This window comes from Ictalurus furcatus, chromosome 17 (genome assembly GCF_023375685.1).
Source record: "Ictalurus furcatus strain D&B chromosome 17, Billie_1.0, whole genome shotgun sequence".
NCBI classification, from domain to species: Eukaryota; Metazoa; Chordata; class Actinopteri; order Siluriformes; family Ictaluridae; genus Ictalurus; species Ictalurus furcatus.
In genome coordinates, this window is record NC_071271.1 from 24,071,933 (window position 1) to 24,089,477 (window position 17,545).

The 17,545-nt window shown below is 42.2% G+C and overlaps 1 protein-coding gene across 5 annotated transcripts in view; it reads left to right on the forward strand.

Annotated features, from left to right (window-relative positions):
- The window catches only part of stard13b (StAR-related lipid transfer (START) domain containing 13b), a 101,734-nt gene that overhangs the window by 77,485 nt on the left and 6,704 nt on the right, over positions 1-17,545 (forward strand). For 4 of the 5 annotated variants that reach the window (XM_053647851.1, XM_053647855.1, XM_053647853.1 and 1 more), the window contains 4 exons: positions 7,711-7,782; positions 9,817-9,898; positions 14,357-14,420; positions 16,231-17,498. In XM_053647851.1, the coding sequence (XP_053503826.1) occupies positions 7,711-7,782; positions 9,817-9,898; positions 14,357-14,420; positions 16,231-17,498 (1,486 nt within the window). Of the gene's footprint in view, positions 1-767; positions 1,683-7,710; positions 7,783-9,816; positions 9,899-14,356; positions 14,421-16,230; positions 17,499-17,545 lie in introns of those variants that run through there. The other variant, XM_053647854.1, reaches the window with a different exon arrangement.

Consider the following 17,545-nt stretch of genomic DNA (forward strand, 5'->3'; position numbering starts at 1 on the left):
AGAGTAAAAAAAAATTTCCTGTTATACCGTAATCAAGTAGTCGATGAGATCAAATCTCTTTCTTTCGACATTAATAAGACCCAAAAATTGGCATGTTGCCGAGAAAAACGGACAGCGTTGGAGATGGATGGGAGACTCCTTCTGTGAATGTTAAATAAACCTTCCAGATCAGACATAACATTAAAACCCCCATTAAGGTCCATCTTGTGCCTTGGGTGTCCACTTTAGGTAGGGACTAACCGCTGGATATAGAGGACGCCCCACAAGCCCTGCCGTTTTGGAGACGCCCTGACCCGGTCTTCTATCCATCTCAATTTGACCCTTGTCAAAGTCGCTCAGATCATTACGCTTACCCATTTTTCCTGCTTCCAACACGTCAATTTTGAGAACTGACTGTTCACTTCCTGCCTAATATATCCCACCCTTTGACACATGTCACTGTAACGAGATAATCAATGCTATCCGCTTCACCTGTCAGTGGTTTTGTTACAGTGTTACGGCTGATTGGTGTATATATACAGTTTAACTTCACTATACGGAAAATGACACACATTTTTAATGCATTTATGCGGAGGGTCCGCCATACAGGTCCCCGTGTACGTTGTTACTATAGACACGTTAACGTATTAATATAAACCTATAGGCAGAACTGCTGTGAGAGCTAGTGTTGAAGAAAATGAACTCCAAACCTTCCGACCAATCCGATTATAGAATTAAACAGCACTGTGGTACAGGCGTGTCTATGACTTTATGTTTGGATCCAGATTTGTGCAGTTAACAAAGACTTTAATGGAATCTTTGGTGACATTTTGCGAGCTGCTTGTGCTTTGTCCTGCTTGTATCGTCGGATTGTTGTGGCTCACGCCCACATCAAGTCGTCCAGTCAGGCCACAGACTCCGAGCTGCTGAGTGAGGACGCCAGCAGCGAGCTTACAGAGACTGGGACGAAGTGAGCACACTGCACTGGCAGCCACGGGACACACTGTTTCACTGGATGGTGGTCGCCTGGGCGTGAAGTCATGCTTTCCACATTTTTCTGAGCAACCTACGTTTTTCCTCCCCCTTACTTGCTGGAACTGAGGTCTCTCTGAGAATTCCCATTATTTTCCTTCCCGCCTTCCTTCCAAGTAAATCTTCCAAGCAAAAGCACCACATTTACCATAGTTACTGTAACAAGCCCGTAAATCTCTTTCGTGACACTAAAAAGGACGGATGACACTCCGGTCACGAGTGTGAAACAACCGAGAGCTGAGACTCCGACGATGACGTCTGTTCAGTTTGATTGCATCAGACAAGGGGAATATTTATGAAAAAAAAAAAGTCCCAAGTTACGATGTGCCACAATGGCACACAGCCAGGACAGCGCTGCCAAAAATGTGTTAGGAGCGCTCGGAAAGAGCTGCAGCAGTTTTATTGGGAGAAGGAAAAAGGGGGTGGGTTTGAGAGCAAATCAGGGAGGGGACTCGCTGGGGTTCATGTATATGACTGCAGCAAGAGAGAGGAGTTTTTAAAAAAGTGAGAAAAAAAAGAAAAGAGGCCGAGTGAGGGGAAAGAAGCAGATGAGATCAGGAACAGAAGACGGACGAGAAGAAGGAGCGATCTTATGAAGTCAAAAATAGAATGAACTCGGTTTAAGCATGCTGGCAGAGCTTCTCGAAACAGACTACTAATGAAAATCTCTCGTGAGTACTTTTCCACACTTACCGCTTCAGCTTGTTTTATTTGATATCACTATTGAAATACCTGTACGCTCGGAGGAGGGATTATCTACACATGCTTCTCTGTAGCAGAAGAGAAGTAGAAGAGTTTGATGTATGGCTCTTGGCGCTACCTGAGACTGACGCGTATGTTTAAGTCTTACAATCTATCAGAATATTGGCAGACGGACTGTGTCATCACTACCGTGTCTGCAGTATCTGACTTTTTCTTAGGCTTGCATCATGGAATGTGTGTTTTATGCAGTTGCATGAAATAAACCAAGAAATGTGTTTCTCCAGCTGGACAACACACTCAGCATTCTCATGCATTGTCTACACCATATAGTGGAGCGCTCTTTAGTCCAGTCCGGTCTGTGAGGAGTACGGATTTGACTGTAAATACTGAATTATTTTGATTTTCATAGCTTCGTTCGTTCTGATTAAGGACAGGTATAGAGTACATCTGGGGTTCTTTAACGTTAATACTTTTCATTGTTTTGACCCGTGCTTTCATTATTTCGATTTTAAGTCCGATTATTATGACATCATAACTCTTTCCTTCAAGATGTTGTCATTATTTTGATTTAATATTTCACTGTTTTGACTTAATAACTTGCCATATCGATGTATAACTATTATTTATTTATTTGTTTATTTGCTTATTTATTTATTTATTTATTACATATTACCTGATTGTTTCGATTTAATATTTTTGTCATTTTAACTTGTCATTTCAGTTGAATTACTCGACTTTAATATCGCATTGTTTCGACGATGGTGCTAAACCGTATCTTGAGTTCATGGCGTTCGTTCGACAGACGTTTGCAGTACGTCTAACGATCGCTAACTCACGTCAGCGCGTTCAGCTAGGGTAGATCAAATACAGAAATTCAAGATGGCCGCTACAATTATTATGGAATTTTGTGAATTTAAGTGTTAGGATTCAAAAGAAATACGTCGACGTTTTAAGAGAGTAACTTCTGATTCAGGCCTTCTTTACATCATAGGTCTGTCTTATTAATGTAATTATGTATGAGCATAAATATTCATATATTCGTAAGGCACATTAGACAAATATATACTATTGTTTATATTTATCGCAGCTATTAGAGTTTTCCACTCGCAGAACCCAATCCGGTTACAGTTTATTAAGTGAAATGTATAAGATCAACAGCACTTGTACTAATTTGATCAAAATTGGGGCTTGATTTAAGTTGAAATGGTTTATTTATTGGTATTTATCGTGTTTTATATTAAACCCGACCAGTTCAATTGACCAGTCAATTTGGTAATGGAAAACAACAACAACAACACATTAGAGATCCTGGATATGCTTCACAGTTCCCTAGGGTTTCCCAGATCCCACTTTGAGAACCATGAGTAATGGAAAATCAAATTTATCGGCACTAATTTGGATTCAATAAGTCTCTAATACACCACACCAGTATGTTGATGCTCTTGCGTTGAATGACAAGACTGTGGCTATTCTTTTTTTTTTACCCTAATATTAATAGTTAAAATGTCTTCCCCATGTTTAACCTAAACTAGCCGTTCATTCGTCTTCACTAAGTGCTCTGTCCTGCTCAGGGTCGCGATGGATCCGGAGCCTGTCCAGGTAACGCTGGGATTCATCCTGGACGGGATGCCAGTTCATCACATTTCTCCTTATTTAGTCATAAATAGTTCTCAGAGGGATCGCTGTGGGAACTTTATGCCACTTTAATTATAAAACATGCACAGCTAAAAGTTGGGCAACGGGCATGCGCGTATTGTTTATCAGTACTGCCGAGATATTTAGTTTGTACCGTTGCCTGTTAGGCGCAATTGATTGATCTTCATGGACAAGGTGACAGTGGACCTAGAGCGTATGCAGGAAACACTGGACACCGAGCAGGAATAGACCCGGAATCGGACACCAGTCTGTCACGGAGCACCACATTCACACCTTTGGGAAATTTAGCAAGAGCCGATCCACCTAGTTCAAGTTCATTTTATTTACAAAGCACATTGAAAAACAGCCCGAGACTGCCCAAAGTGCCGTACAGTAGACACTATAAAACAATGCGGGAATACAACGAAATAAATAAATAAATCAGTTAAAAGCCGAAGAAAAAAGATATGTTTTAAGAAGTGATTTATATTATAAATTGGTAGGAGGGCGCCACTCTAATTTAGATTGGTAAACAATTCCGTACCTACTGGCATGTTGGAAGGATAGCAGGAACTCAGAGGAAACCCACATGTGCATAGGGAGAACGTGCAAAACTCCGCACAGACAGAAACCTGAGATTAGGATTGAACTGGATACCCTGGAGCTGTGAAGCGCCGACGTGACCCGCTGCACCGCCGTGCCAGCTCTGAAACACTCGTTACCCCTAATTATTGCACATAGCTCTCTTCCCTGAGACATCACAACAAGAGTCAAGGGCGCGTGTGAATGCAGGATGGATGTCATGGTATATGCTTACAGAAGGTGGTACAAATCCCAAATCCCCAGCTCAGGCTTAACCACCAATTACTCTCACGATTACTTGAGACAACACTGCTACTCTGATAGAAAAGAGGCTGAGTCTGAGTTCGGAAAAAAAACTAATGGATGATGATGTGTTTGCTCTACATGGTGACCTGGCAAGCGTCTGGCTGAGTGTAGGTCACAGTTCATTTGTTCTCAAGGACGTCGCTCTGCCAATATTTGCTGAGCGGAAAACGTTCTAGTGTTGGTCCGAATGAACGCTTCCCCATGTGAGCGTCTAAAAAAAAGAAAAGCCTTTCAGAACAAAAAAAAAAAAACCCCCTCAATGCATCAGTATTGGCTTGTACAGGGTATACAAAGAGGTACTAGTATCTAAACAAGCATGTATCTGATGATGGAGTCTTCCACAGTTTATTAATGGTTCCTTTGGAAGCGGTGAGACAGCACGCTTCGGATGGCGGATGATCAGTTTACAGAGGTTATTGTGTCAGTGTAGGGGAGATGGATGGGAGCGCAGGCGTCCTTTCAAGTGCTGGAGTTCCAGACGTGGTAAACACCCTGAAGTAATCCTTTGTGTCTTTTAATTTTCCCAGAGGTATAACGTAAACTTGAGGAGAGGGTCGGGTACGGTTGTGGTTTGATTGATGCTGGGCGAGGTGTGTATCGGTGGGAGGGTCGATTTTGGTCTACTTGTACTTTTTTTTTTAATGATTATATACAAGCTAGATACCAAACTCGTAGTCTAATTTACACCAGATGATTGGAAAGGAAGGAAGCTTTACCAGGCCCATCAGGTTTTTCCTTCTCCTTGTTGGTTATTGCTGTTGTGCTCAGCTTTTCCACTTCCCTCATCCTCTCTTTCCCTCTCCATTCCTCACTGTTTCCTTCATCTTTCTGCTCCTGGGTAGTCAGAGATCCAAACTGGAAACAAAGCACCCTGTTTTTCTCAAAACAGCTTAATCACCGAAGTGTGGAACAATTTGAAATGGGACAAAAACTTGGGAGGCTCCTGAAGTAAAAACCCCCTGTTTAACAAACACTGTATCTGCTCTGATCTACATCATGTGGATCTGTATCACAGCTCGTCAGTTCAATCCTGAGCTTGGGTTACCGTCTGTATGGATTTTCGCACGTTATGGATTTTCCGTTGGGTTCTCCGGGTTTCTCATGAACGTTTCATTTGGATGAACTACTCTACACTGTGAAGATGTGTGTGCATGGGGCCCTGAGATGAACTGGCATCTCCTGCAGGCTGTAGTTCTGCCCCCCGCTCGGTATTCCCAGGATAGGCTCTGGATCCACCATGAGCCTGACCAGGATATAGATGAATGTATAGTCTACATGGCTTGATATCATATCTGTAGAACAGTCTGTCACCAACCCTCTTCTTTGAGATCTACCTTCCTGCAGCTTTCATCTTCAACCACAATCTAAAAACACCTCTTTTAGCTGATCAAGAACTTCTCAAGGCAATGTTTAGATGGTCCGGTGGGCGTGATTATGGTCGAAGTATTCAGGAAGGTAGATTTCCAGGAACAGCGTTGGTGACCAGCGCCGTAGAAGAATGAGTGAGGTTTCTTTTAGCGTTTTATCAGGGGTCATGGTGGATCCAGGGCCCAGATCTCGAGAACACTAGATGTGCGGCAGGAACGTAAGAAGGATTTAATAATACATGTAATAAAAAATAAAGTATGAGTATGAATTGCTAGCTGAAATAGTTATAGTGGCTCATGATCTAGCGTCGTGCTAGATTCTTCTCTGTTTCGTTAAGGAATAATTTCTTCAAATCTGTCTTTCTGGAAAGCGCTAATGGAAATCTAGGTGGTGGGAAGATATAAATAAGACATGTTAAGAGTCATAGATGGATGTTTACAGAGTTTACACGAAGAGATCATTTGGTTTTTGTTTTTTTCCAGGTGGTTTCACGTGCACTTATTACTACGTTAAAGCCTGCCACAAGCTAAAAGCAACCATTGTTTATTATATTCATGACAGACTTCATTGGTCATAATAGGTGTGACGAAGATCCTTTCAGTGCGTCAATCAGTGTCTCCTGGGAAAGCGTCCGTAATAGCCTATAGTTCTAAAGAGTAACCGATATCTCCCCGGAACATATGTGCGTGTCGTCTACAGGATCGTAAGCGCTTTGTTTAACCACATACCGAGACTGTATTCGCGCAGTGACAGGGAGAAAGAAAAACAGACCAGATGTGGCTCAGAACTAAAAATAGTTGCGACAGCCGGCCTTTTGCAGGAGAACAGGAGTTGTCTCGAGTCGACTCTGTTCTCGGTAATGAGAAATCTTGTTTGGAGAATCTGAAGAGGTCGGTTTAAAAGTACAAGAAGAAGTTTCCATCACAGCATGGTGACATGTTATGGAAAAAAACGGACATCGTTGACGACCGCATCTGTCCGTACGCGATGACGTAAGCAGACGGAACGGCATTATGATTCGCTTTTCTCCGCGGGATTAACAGTAGATGTCGTGTTCTACGCCGTATCGTTCCGAGACCCGGACTATATCGTCGTGTCCGTGTGTGTTCGTAGTTTGTATCTAAAACACCCGGATAACTCTGGAAACTAAGCAGTGCCTTAACCCTCCATCACACTAGCAACTGACTCTCATGTCATGAAGCAAGCTAACTGTACTAGCTGCGTACACTATTTGGTACTTGTGGTACCAAACAAACAATCTCTACTACTTTCTTCTGCGCTTCATTTTTTACATTTATTTTCAGAATATCTCTATACACCTACGAAAGCACGTGTGCGTCAGAGAGTACATAGAAACTCATCGCAGGCAGAAGATCTTATCAGCCATTTAAGCCAATCGCTTTTCTTGCCGCGTAGCTCATTTGCGTGCCATCGAGAACGCAGATCGTAATAACGGCCCGTTATGACGTCTCACGAGATGACTCGCAAGGCGAACGAGATGTTTTTAAGCGAGCTAGCCGTATATGATTTGGAAGTGAAACACGAACGTCATCAGGCGTAGTCATGATTTCAACTCGTTCTACTTCTGACGGACTACTTATAGGACATGAAAAAAGTCAGGAACACTCTACGTAATGCTGGTATTAATATGGATACGTAACCCCTACATAAGTACAATGGATATACACCTACGTAGACATATATACAGCCTTATTACGACAGGTATTACAGCACCTGATCAATTTTCATGTTCGGATGATGTAACTCCTGTGTCAAGTGACTTAAGGTTTCGATATAACACCTTTTAATACAGCCGTAGTGAATGTTTTGAGAGTGAGAATCATTAATGCTGTAGCAACATGTATGTTTTTTATGTCACCTTAGGTGACATGGGGGGGGGAGGGGGGGGGTTATGTCATGTGACTCTGACATACCGGATACAAAGTCAATTGTCATGACGTTACGATGTTATAATTCATCCTGGAAAGTGTTATAACACAGCTTTGTGTCAACAGAAATCTGCCACCTGACATCCACGAATAACAGCTTCGCAGTCAAGTGTTGTATATGAATCTCAAAAAGAATTGTTTGTTTATTCCGTTGCAGAGATCGAAGCGAAGGAAGCTTGCGAGTGGCTCCGAGCTGCAGGTTTCCCGCAGTACGCGCAGCTTTTCGAAGGTAACCCTGCACAAACACGCCGGCCGCGTCAAAGAACGTGCCACAGCTTCAAAAGTAAAGCCATACTGCACACACGTTTACTTTACAGAACCCTCAGAGTGACCGCATTCAGCCTTTCGATCGGCCGCACGGCGTCACCGGCTCACGCAGAGCATCGTTTTAGACCCGCGCCGATACTTTGTGGAAGTTGTTTAAGCTCGTCCGCTAGAGTATGTGCTGGTGACTCATTGCTGTTTCATTTGTACAGCTGCTGACCGGCGTCTGGAAAAAGGAGTAATGTTAAAGTTCTTTAGAATTAGCGCTGACAGAAAGGAGGACAGACTCGTTCCAGTTTAACGTTGCGGTAGTACACGCTCGAAGAGAAAGGGCATGGGAACAACCTATTTTCGTCAGCGCTGCAAAAACACAGTCTTCCGCTCGAAACCTTCACGGCCTGTCCGTCTCTGGAGCGAGAGGCTTCATCCGGCTTAAAGACTTTAGATTGAACTAAGCAGATGCGGGGTCTGGGTATTACACGGGCCTTGCGTTTTTACCGTTCATTCAAATGACTATTTATTAAAGTCACCGATTTTTTAAAATTTTGGCTAATTTCACGTTCAGATTGTCTCAGCGCTGTTGAATTCTCCAATCTGATTGGTCAGAAGTTGCTGATTGAGGTCATTTAGTTGTAGTTATAGTACTACGGGACGAAATCGTATTGTGGATGTTCAACATTAATTCAGATCTAATAATAAGCATTTGTGGAAGGAGTCTCCAGTGTCAGCGCTTTGGGCGGGGGGAGGGGGGGGGTTTCAAAAGAGATGCGGGTGATATAATTTGATCATTATTTACAATATGATCATTTATTTGACGCCGTGTTGTCCCAGTGGAACGATATTCGAGAGCAGACATCTAGAAATACGTCGGCTCACCTTGTACTTATTTGATAAAAATCGCGTACGTCCATGTAATCCTGTAAGCCTGAGGACAAAATAAAATTTCCATTAACAGGTCATGGGTGGATGCAAACGTTTGCGATTACGTGAAAATCTACCTGTATGCGAAATCTTTTCACGTCTTATGACCTTGGAAAGTTGTTGACAGTAGATAAAGTTCTGATATTTATATGTCTTAAAAGTCATGAGGATACAGTATTAGTAATAATAATAATAATAATAATAATAATAATAATAATAAGTGTACATTCTCAGAAATAAAGGGGTTTCTCAAGTGCTCATTGGACAGGAAGAGACTAAAAGGGTTCTGGATGGAACTTTTTCCGAAAGAGAATCCCAGGTTTTATACAGAATATTTAAGGGCCACTCAGAAAGAACCAACCAAAGTACCCTTTAGGCTATATTAGTACTAATATATTATCCAGGATTTACGAACGCCGTATTGACACACACCGTGATTCATTCATTCCATAAGAAATGTCTGTGCATATTGGAACGCTGGACTGAGTTGAGACAGCACGCCTTTTCATCCGCACTGCTTTGGAATCTCTGCTGTTAGAGCAGGCTGTGGTTTTACTTTAACGTGAAACGCAGTGCCGTTTCCGCGGAGAGTTAAAAGAAAAACCTACAGTAATTACACTCGCGGAATGTTAGTTTTTAGTAGAGTCTGGATCTGGCCGTGGCGTTGCACAAGCTTGGCGCCGTGCTTCGAGTAACATGTCATGCTTGCACAAGGTCCAAACTCCCTTTTCGGGGAGGGGAGGGAGGGGAGGGAGAGGAGGGGCGGGTATGGTAAGGGGCGAACCTTGCGATTTTTTTTAAATCAGCATGCAGATTTTCAAAAATAAATGTGCTGTTCTGTCCGTCTTGGCTATCACTTGTGGAAAGAATGTGGTGTTATTGTTTTGTTTTGGTTAAAAGTTTTTTTTTGTTGTTTTTGTTTTTTTCCTTCAGTGCCTCTGTTTATAATGTGAACATGCAAAAACATTTAGCCTCATTCTATTAACGAACCATTAATAGCTCGTTATCGGAACGAGAAGCAGCAGGTGTGGGACGTGTTGTAACATTGGCTGAAGGGCATTTTGATGTTTCTTTGTAGATTCACAGTTTCCCATCGACATCACTCCTGTAAAGAAAGATCACGACTTCTTGGATAAAGACCTTGTGGAACCTTTATGCAGGTAAGAAATGATCACACACACACACACACACACACACAAGTTTGTGGACACTCGACTGAAACGTTTCTCATGATGTTAAAAAGCTTTTGATCCGACGGCGTGTGATTAAACGTGTGAAGTCGGTGGCGTAGACGGAAATATCATCGCGCCGACGTGTCCGTCTCTTTCATTACAGAACGAACATTTTATTTACAAAACAATCTTTTTTTAAACGGACGACTCGGAGGGAAACATTCCGAAAAGCAGGTGATGAGAGTCCGGCGTCGGCGGGAACTCCTTTAATACTGTTTTTAAAAAGCATCTCGGGGAAATTCCTCAAGAAATCGCTCGAGAAAACGCCAAGAATACATTTCTGTAAAATCTAGGCGAAAAGGGCGTCGACTTTGAAGATGCTAAAATATTAAATTATTTTGATTTATCTTGGATTTTTAAATTTTTTTTTTTTTTATCACGACATAATTCCCATCGTTCCATTTGTGTTCCTCCAGAGTTTTGATGACTTTATTATTATTCTAAAGAACGAGTGTTTCTAAACTTTTGACTTGGAGTATCCGTATCCTTAACACAGGTCCCGTCCTGGCTCTCTTGTGATCAAAAGCTTGTGCGGGTTTGCATCGGTCTGTGCTGAAGCCTGAGTGTAGAAATGGATCCGTTCCCAGACTAACGGTTCCTCAGACACTAAACAAATGACCAGAGTACTTGAGTTCAACAAGTCAAGTAAACTGAAGTCCCTTCTTTTTTCCACCATGCCAAACCTCTTTTGATCACTGATCAGCCGACGAGCATATCGCGTAAGCGCAGACTTCTAAATAACATTATTTTATTATTATTTCACTTTAACGGCTTCTCCACACTGAATCTACATCGAAGGGTCGTCAGGGACTATAATATCTATGAGCTGAGCTTCTCCTGCTTTATTCACTGCTTGTTTGTGCGTGTATATATTGATGTGGGGAAAGAAAAAAAAAAAAGAAAAAAACCGGCCAGTGATTCTGGTCGTCATGGAGACCGGCACGGTAGGAAAGCACGGTGCAGGAGAGCGAGACTCGCTTCACACGACTCACTCCGCTCGGACTCTAAACAACCCTTAAGCAACTCATCGAAATTCCAAACCAGCTCGCCGTTGTAACCAAACAATGGCGCTACCTCCTGCTTCTCGCCTTCATTCATCGTGACTTTTCACTCCTTTCTCAAATCCTCAGGGAGGCAACAACTTCATTCCAGTGTGTATAATACTGAAAAAGCTCCTCTGTGTCACACTGTTTCAGCATCAGAGCCTGGGTCAATAGTGTGATCTTAAACTTGATGACCGGTCATACCTCGATATTTAGATATTACTACTTAAGTACAACGTTTCCCCTTTGTGTATTGGGATCATTGAGCTTCTTTTAGTTAAGTTGTGTTGTAAGCGTCGTCATCGGCCAAACCAAATGAAAAATTCTTGCTAGATTTACGACAGTTTCAGGAAAGCTTTACCCTCGAGCACAGTTCAGTTCAATTCGGTTTGATTTATGTAGCGCTTTTAACGATGGATGTCGTCACAAAGCAGATTTACAGAAATCTAGATACCGATTTAAATTTTTCACCTTTAACATTTGCAAGCCAGAGGCACCGAGGGCAAGAATAAAAGCTTCCTGACATGACATGAGGAAGAAACCTTGAGAGGAACCGGACTCAAAAGGCAACCCATCCTCATATGGGTGACATCTGACAGCTTGAATATGGATCATTTCTCTTCTATAACTGTAAACTATGGAGTCAAGCAGCGCTAAGTGTGTTCACAGGAACGTACGTCTGAGCATCAGAGTCATTTTGGATTTCACGTTTGTCGTATCGGAATGACGTTATCGACTGTTCGCTTGAGCGTAAACGTCTTTAGGCTGTCCGAGGGATACGATCCGCAGCCGTCTTTCGGGTGTCAGTGTGGTACCATCCCCGGTAATTTAATCATGATCTCTGGGCTGTGAAATGTATATACTATCGGATAGTGGTGATTTACAGTTAGCCACACCCACAAAAGCTCACAGAGAGCTGAAAACGACAAAATGCGGTCCAAATGGTGAAAAACCATCTCCTAAGCGCAGCATGTAATGGAATCTTCCAGTAATGCAGCTCAGCCATAACAGCGCTCCAGCTACAACAGGGTGCCATTACTTTTGTCCTAATTGAACGGCTATTCTCATGTGTCCTAATCGATGGATCTATCTCAGGTTGCTAAGAAAAGTGATTCAAACCTGACAGCGTGATCCGTCTATAAAATCTCACTAACTCCTCACCAGATACACGCCCAGAAGCCGATCAGTCGATCAGCGAGTCTCCTTACGTGTAAATTCACACGAGCTCGGGAGCTCTCGTCGGATATTAACGTTTTCCCCCGACTAACTGGACTTTCGTAAAAAAAAACAAAAAACACCACACTTCTTCCGTAAACATTCCTGTGAGCGGTTTTCAAATAAACTCATATCCAGCTTGGAAAATGAGGCCCGTACCGCGTGTATCTGTGTTACCGAGCGTGCATCGCCAAAAACCATCTCTAGAGGGAGTCTGACATAATACACTTACGCCCCTGCTGTCCATTAAACTTAAATCGGAGAGAAAGTGAAGATTACAGGCCGTGGTGGATAGAGAGAGCATGGGATAAGCTTTCTGTAAGAATACCGCATGTTCTACATGAAAGAAATGTACCATTATCTACAATTTAAAATACAGTTATAGAACAAAACTGCGCTACACACTGACAGTTCCACAAGCTCGTATTGTTTCGGTACGTTTAGAATCCTGACCTAATGATGTCTACTTTTTTTTTTTTGCAATAAAAAATGCGCTTAAAAGAAGATAAATACACTGTCAAACCCGGATAAGTTCATTTGACTCAAAACATTAGAGGAAAGTAATTACCTCAACATGTTTAAGACGATAAATCAATTTCTTTAAGCCAAATACACTTAAAAAAAATATATATATATATAACAAAAAATTCATTTCCAAAGACAGAGTTTGAGTTGAATTTTTTTGTTATATTTAAGTGTATTTGGCGTAAAAAGAAGTTGATTTATCAACGTAAAAATTTCGAGGTTTCCTCAAATTTCGGGAATTAAATGGAACTTATCCGGTTTTACAGTGTGAGAATTTCTTATATTTATAAAAAAAAAACATTACAAAGAACCTTTAATACCTAATACAGCTTGGGTGAGCACACCATGTTTTAGGACTCAGATCCTTTCTCATGACTTGTCTTACTCTTCATAAAACGTTCTCCTTGGTTCTGAGAGTTTCCAGTCATCCCTGCTCCTATAGCATTATATCTCATTGACATGACCATTTATCTGCCCGCTTTTAAGACTTCACTGTCATCAAACAGTCAGGAATATGTTTCCAGACAATAATTTGTCATAAACGCCGTCATCAACATACAATAAATCCCGCTAACCTCCGTTTCCTTTCCTTTCACATGCCCTTTGCATGAAATGTCTCAGCATTGTTTCCATCTTTACGATTCCTCGAACCAGCTTTCACACAAAGCCTCAGCAGCCAAGCTCCGTGACACCGAGGCTGTCTATTGACCGCTTATTAGAAGTAGCGTCAACTCAGGAATTAATGCACGGTTGCAGTTATTTATTATTTAAAGTACGACGTGTACTTTTTATCCGTTTATAGTTATCTCTAATGTTAGAGCAGCAATAAACCGTCGCTCTCTCACCAGCCTCTCTCGTTTTTCTCGGTCTTTTCACGTTTTCATGTTACTGATAGAGCGCTAAGGCTTCGTCATGACAGAAAACCTTCCAGACACCGGAGACTCATTCCCGAAATTCGAAATAAACACTTTCTCTACACGTTTTTGTATCCATTTATACACCGTATACACCGTATACATCCCTCTGTTACGTGGTTCTTACTGTGTTAGAAACTATAATGCATCAGTATATGTATAAGTGCATTATAAACTATATATATATATATATATATATATATATATAATATATAACTGTATATAAACTTTGAAGCTGGATTTATTTATTTAAACAACAGCTTTTTTTTTTTTTTTTAATTTTATGAATGGCTTCAGAGAGAACGTTTCCAGCTCTTTAGAAAAAGGGAACACTAACAATCGGTCTCGTCAGATACACAACAGAAGGAGTTCGTAGCACCGAATTAAAAGCTCTTCAGATACTTGCAATAGCTGGACAGCTGCTGCTCAACAGGCTCTACCAATTAGAGCCAGAGCACGGAGCTGATTTCTACGACTAATTGGGTTTAGTGCTAGCCAGAGCTAGTGTTTGGACAGGAAGAGACGAGGTCTTCATCAGATTAACCCAAAAAACAGTTTTCCCACTGCTGCTGAATCTGACATGGAGCACAGAAGGCCTTCATGTCAAGAAGGTTTAAGCAAATATCAAACTTTGTATCTTTGTTTTTGTTTATGCGTTTTTGTTTGCTTTTTATTTCTTCCGTGCGCAGGCGACTCAACACGTTAAACAAGTGCGCCTCTATGAAACTGGACGTGAATCTTCCCAAAAAGAAGGTAAGTGTAACTGGAGATACATTTACATTTATGGCATTTGGCAGACGCTCTTATCCAGAGTGACGTACATTTATCTCGTTTATACATCTGAGGAGTTGAGGGTTAAGGGCCTTGACCAAGGGTCCAGCAGCGGAAGCTTGGCAGTGGTAGGGTTTGAACTCCTGACCTTCTGATCAGTAACCCAGAGCCTTTAACTACTGAGCCACCACCACCCTATTTTTTTTAATATATTTTTTTCAATTAACTCTATATATGTAGACCACATGAACTTCAAATTTCCTGGTTATTATGCGAGTGGAAAAAAAATATATATTTAAAAAACCTAATTCCATTTGACTCACGCTTCCACATGTGCTTTGTATCCTCCCAGTATAGTTTCTATGATATTTGATAATCCCTCATTGTATGGTGGGAGTTGATCAGGGCATTTTCGGTAACAAAACACCATTAAGCAAATTGTTCTCCCTTATAAATGACAGAGATTTGTTTTACATTGTTATCTTACTCATGGTATTTTTCATTTTCATTTAAGTTATTGTTGAATTTGTGATATAAAATCATAGCCTCTATTGTATTTATTGTTTTTTTTTTGTTTTGTTTTTTTAATGACCTGGTGATTTTTTGGAGGAGAGAATGTGTTTCTCTGTATACAGCGCCCTCCACTAATACTGGCACCCTTGGTAAGTATGAGCAAAGAAGGCTGTGAAAGGGTGCCAACTTTTGCGATGAATGGTCCCCTGACTTGAAAGTCATAGAAAACATGTGGGGTGACCTGAAGAAGAGAGACCACCAGCATGGACCTCAAAATTTGAAGGATCTGGAGAGATTCTGTATGGAGGAACGCTCTCGGATCCCTCGCCATGTATTCTCCAACCTCATCAGGCGTTATAGGAGAAGACTCAGAGCTGTTATCTTGGCAAAGGGAGCTCGCACAAAGTATTGACTAAAAGGGTGCCAATAATTATTGCACACCTATATTTAACGAAGATATAGTTTTTGACAAACCTGTGGTGTGTTTGCAATTGTTTGATATCCATGAGAGCAGAGTATTTTTGTGATTGTTTTTAACAAAAGATCAAAAGGTTAAACAATAAAACAATTTTTCACTGCCTTCTTTGCTCAGATTTACCAAGGGTGCCAATATTATTGGAGGGCGCTGTATTTCCTCTGAGAAAAGTCACTAAATTGTGTTATATTTTTTTTCAGCTCTTGTGTCTACACTGTCTGTGTTAACGTACAAAAATGGTCATCAATCTGATTTCATTCGTTTTTCAGATTCTTTGCAGATCTTCTTAAACCTCTGAATAGGTGTGATCGAAACCAAACATGTCTACTGCAAAAGATTATGAATGAATGTAAAGGGTTCTGTGGAATTGTCCTTCTGGGGGAATCCGTAAAAAGGTTCTCTGTCAAGTAGGACCTCTTTAGGAGGCTTTCCAAAGGATTGTTGTAACAAGAAGTCCTGTCAGAGTGTAAGAAATAGCTTATAAGAAATTACCAGTTTTCCAACACCTTGACTGTGGTGGTGTTTGGAGGCTATATGTGTGTGATTCTCAGCAAAACATACTTTGGATTTCCTTGTTTGACAAAAAAAAAAAAAAAAAAATGTTTGTATCTGAAAAAACCTCATTTGGAGTTATTTTTAAATCTTGCCAAATTCGCACCAGTTTTTTGTTACTCGCCATATTGGTCCAAACACAAATGCACCTATATAAAGGTTTCAGATGTGAAAGTTACCACTTTCAGAAGCTTACCCGGTGTGTTTTTTTTCCTTCTATTAACTCCTCTAGCTACTTTCTTGTTCCTGCAGAGTGAGGACTCGGACTCAGATGACTTGTTTGCCATTAGCGACAAATGGACCTTTGAATGGAGCAGTCGTCGTTGGTCCCGTCTCCTCGATGAGGCGGGGCCCAGGGAGCCAGTGGAGGAGTCCGTTCTTCGAGCCACACCCAGCAGCGAGAGTGTCCTGACAGACCTGAGCGAGCCTGACGTCTCATCCTTGCACAGCGAAAGCAGCAGTGGAAGCGCAGGAGTCCGAGCTCACAGTGGAGACGACTCGGACGGCTCGCGCCGTGCCTGCTCAGACTCAAATGCCATGCTCAAGCTAGGGATTGCCCATCATTCCTCAGACCATCCTTGCTACTCCTCACTTCCTGTCAAGCATGGCAAGCTGGGCCGGATGCGGGCCAAGGACTTCCTGCGACGCATGGAGACTCTGCGGTCGCATGAGGCAGCAGAAAATGGGCGCAGGACTTTGGTGATCAGTGCTCCCATTCTTCAACATGAACCTGAAGCCTTGAAGGCTCTCCAGTGTGTGGAGATTAATGGCCATGGTGTCTCAAGTTCACACTCGAGCAGTGAAGGTAGTAGCAGCCAATCCGGTGGCAGCACTGTCAGCACTCCAAGCCTGAAGGAACGCAAAGCCCACCGTGCTGAGCACAAGCGCAGTGGCATGTACCTGGATGACCTGGATGTCTTCTCTGGAATCGTTCAGGGTAAACGCAATGAATTCCGCTCTTACGAAGACCTGGTAGTGCACATCCCGAAAGACCACAAACCTGGAACCTTCCCGAAAGCTCTTTCCATTGAGAGTCTCTCACCCACAGCTACACCTCTCAGCATGGCTCTTGAAGCCCAGCGTCAGCCCAGCATGAAAGAGCATAGACCTGTTACACAGTGCTGCTCACGTGGTAGCCGCGTCAGCATCTACGACAATGTGCCCGGGTCACACCTCTACGCCAGCACCGGGGACCTCATCGATTTGGAAAAAGAGGACCTGTTCCCACACTTGGATGATATCCTACAGCACGTGAATGGCCTGCAGCAGATTGTGGACCACTGGTCCAAGAACGTTCTGCCTACTGGAGAGAGTGTGGAAAAGGGCAAAGTGGAGCAGGATGGGAACATGCAGTCCTCGAGTAACATCACGCTGGATTTGGAGGGTCACTCAGTGCTGGAGGGGCAGGTTACCCCCAGTGACGGGGAGAGGGATGGTGTTTCACTTAATGAAACTGAATCTACAGGAATTAGAGAGAGGAGAGACTCTGGGGTTGGTGCTTCGCTCACCAGGCCAAATCGGTAAGATTTCGAGCTTAATATGCATTTTTACCTTTATTAGAACTTAT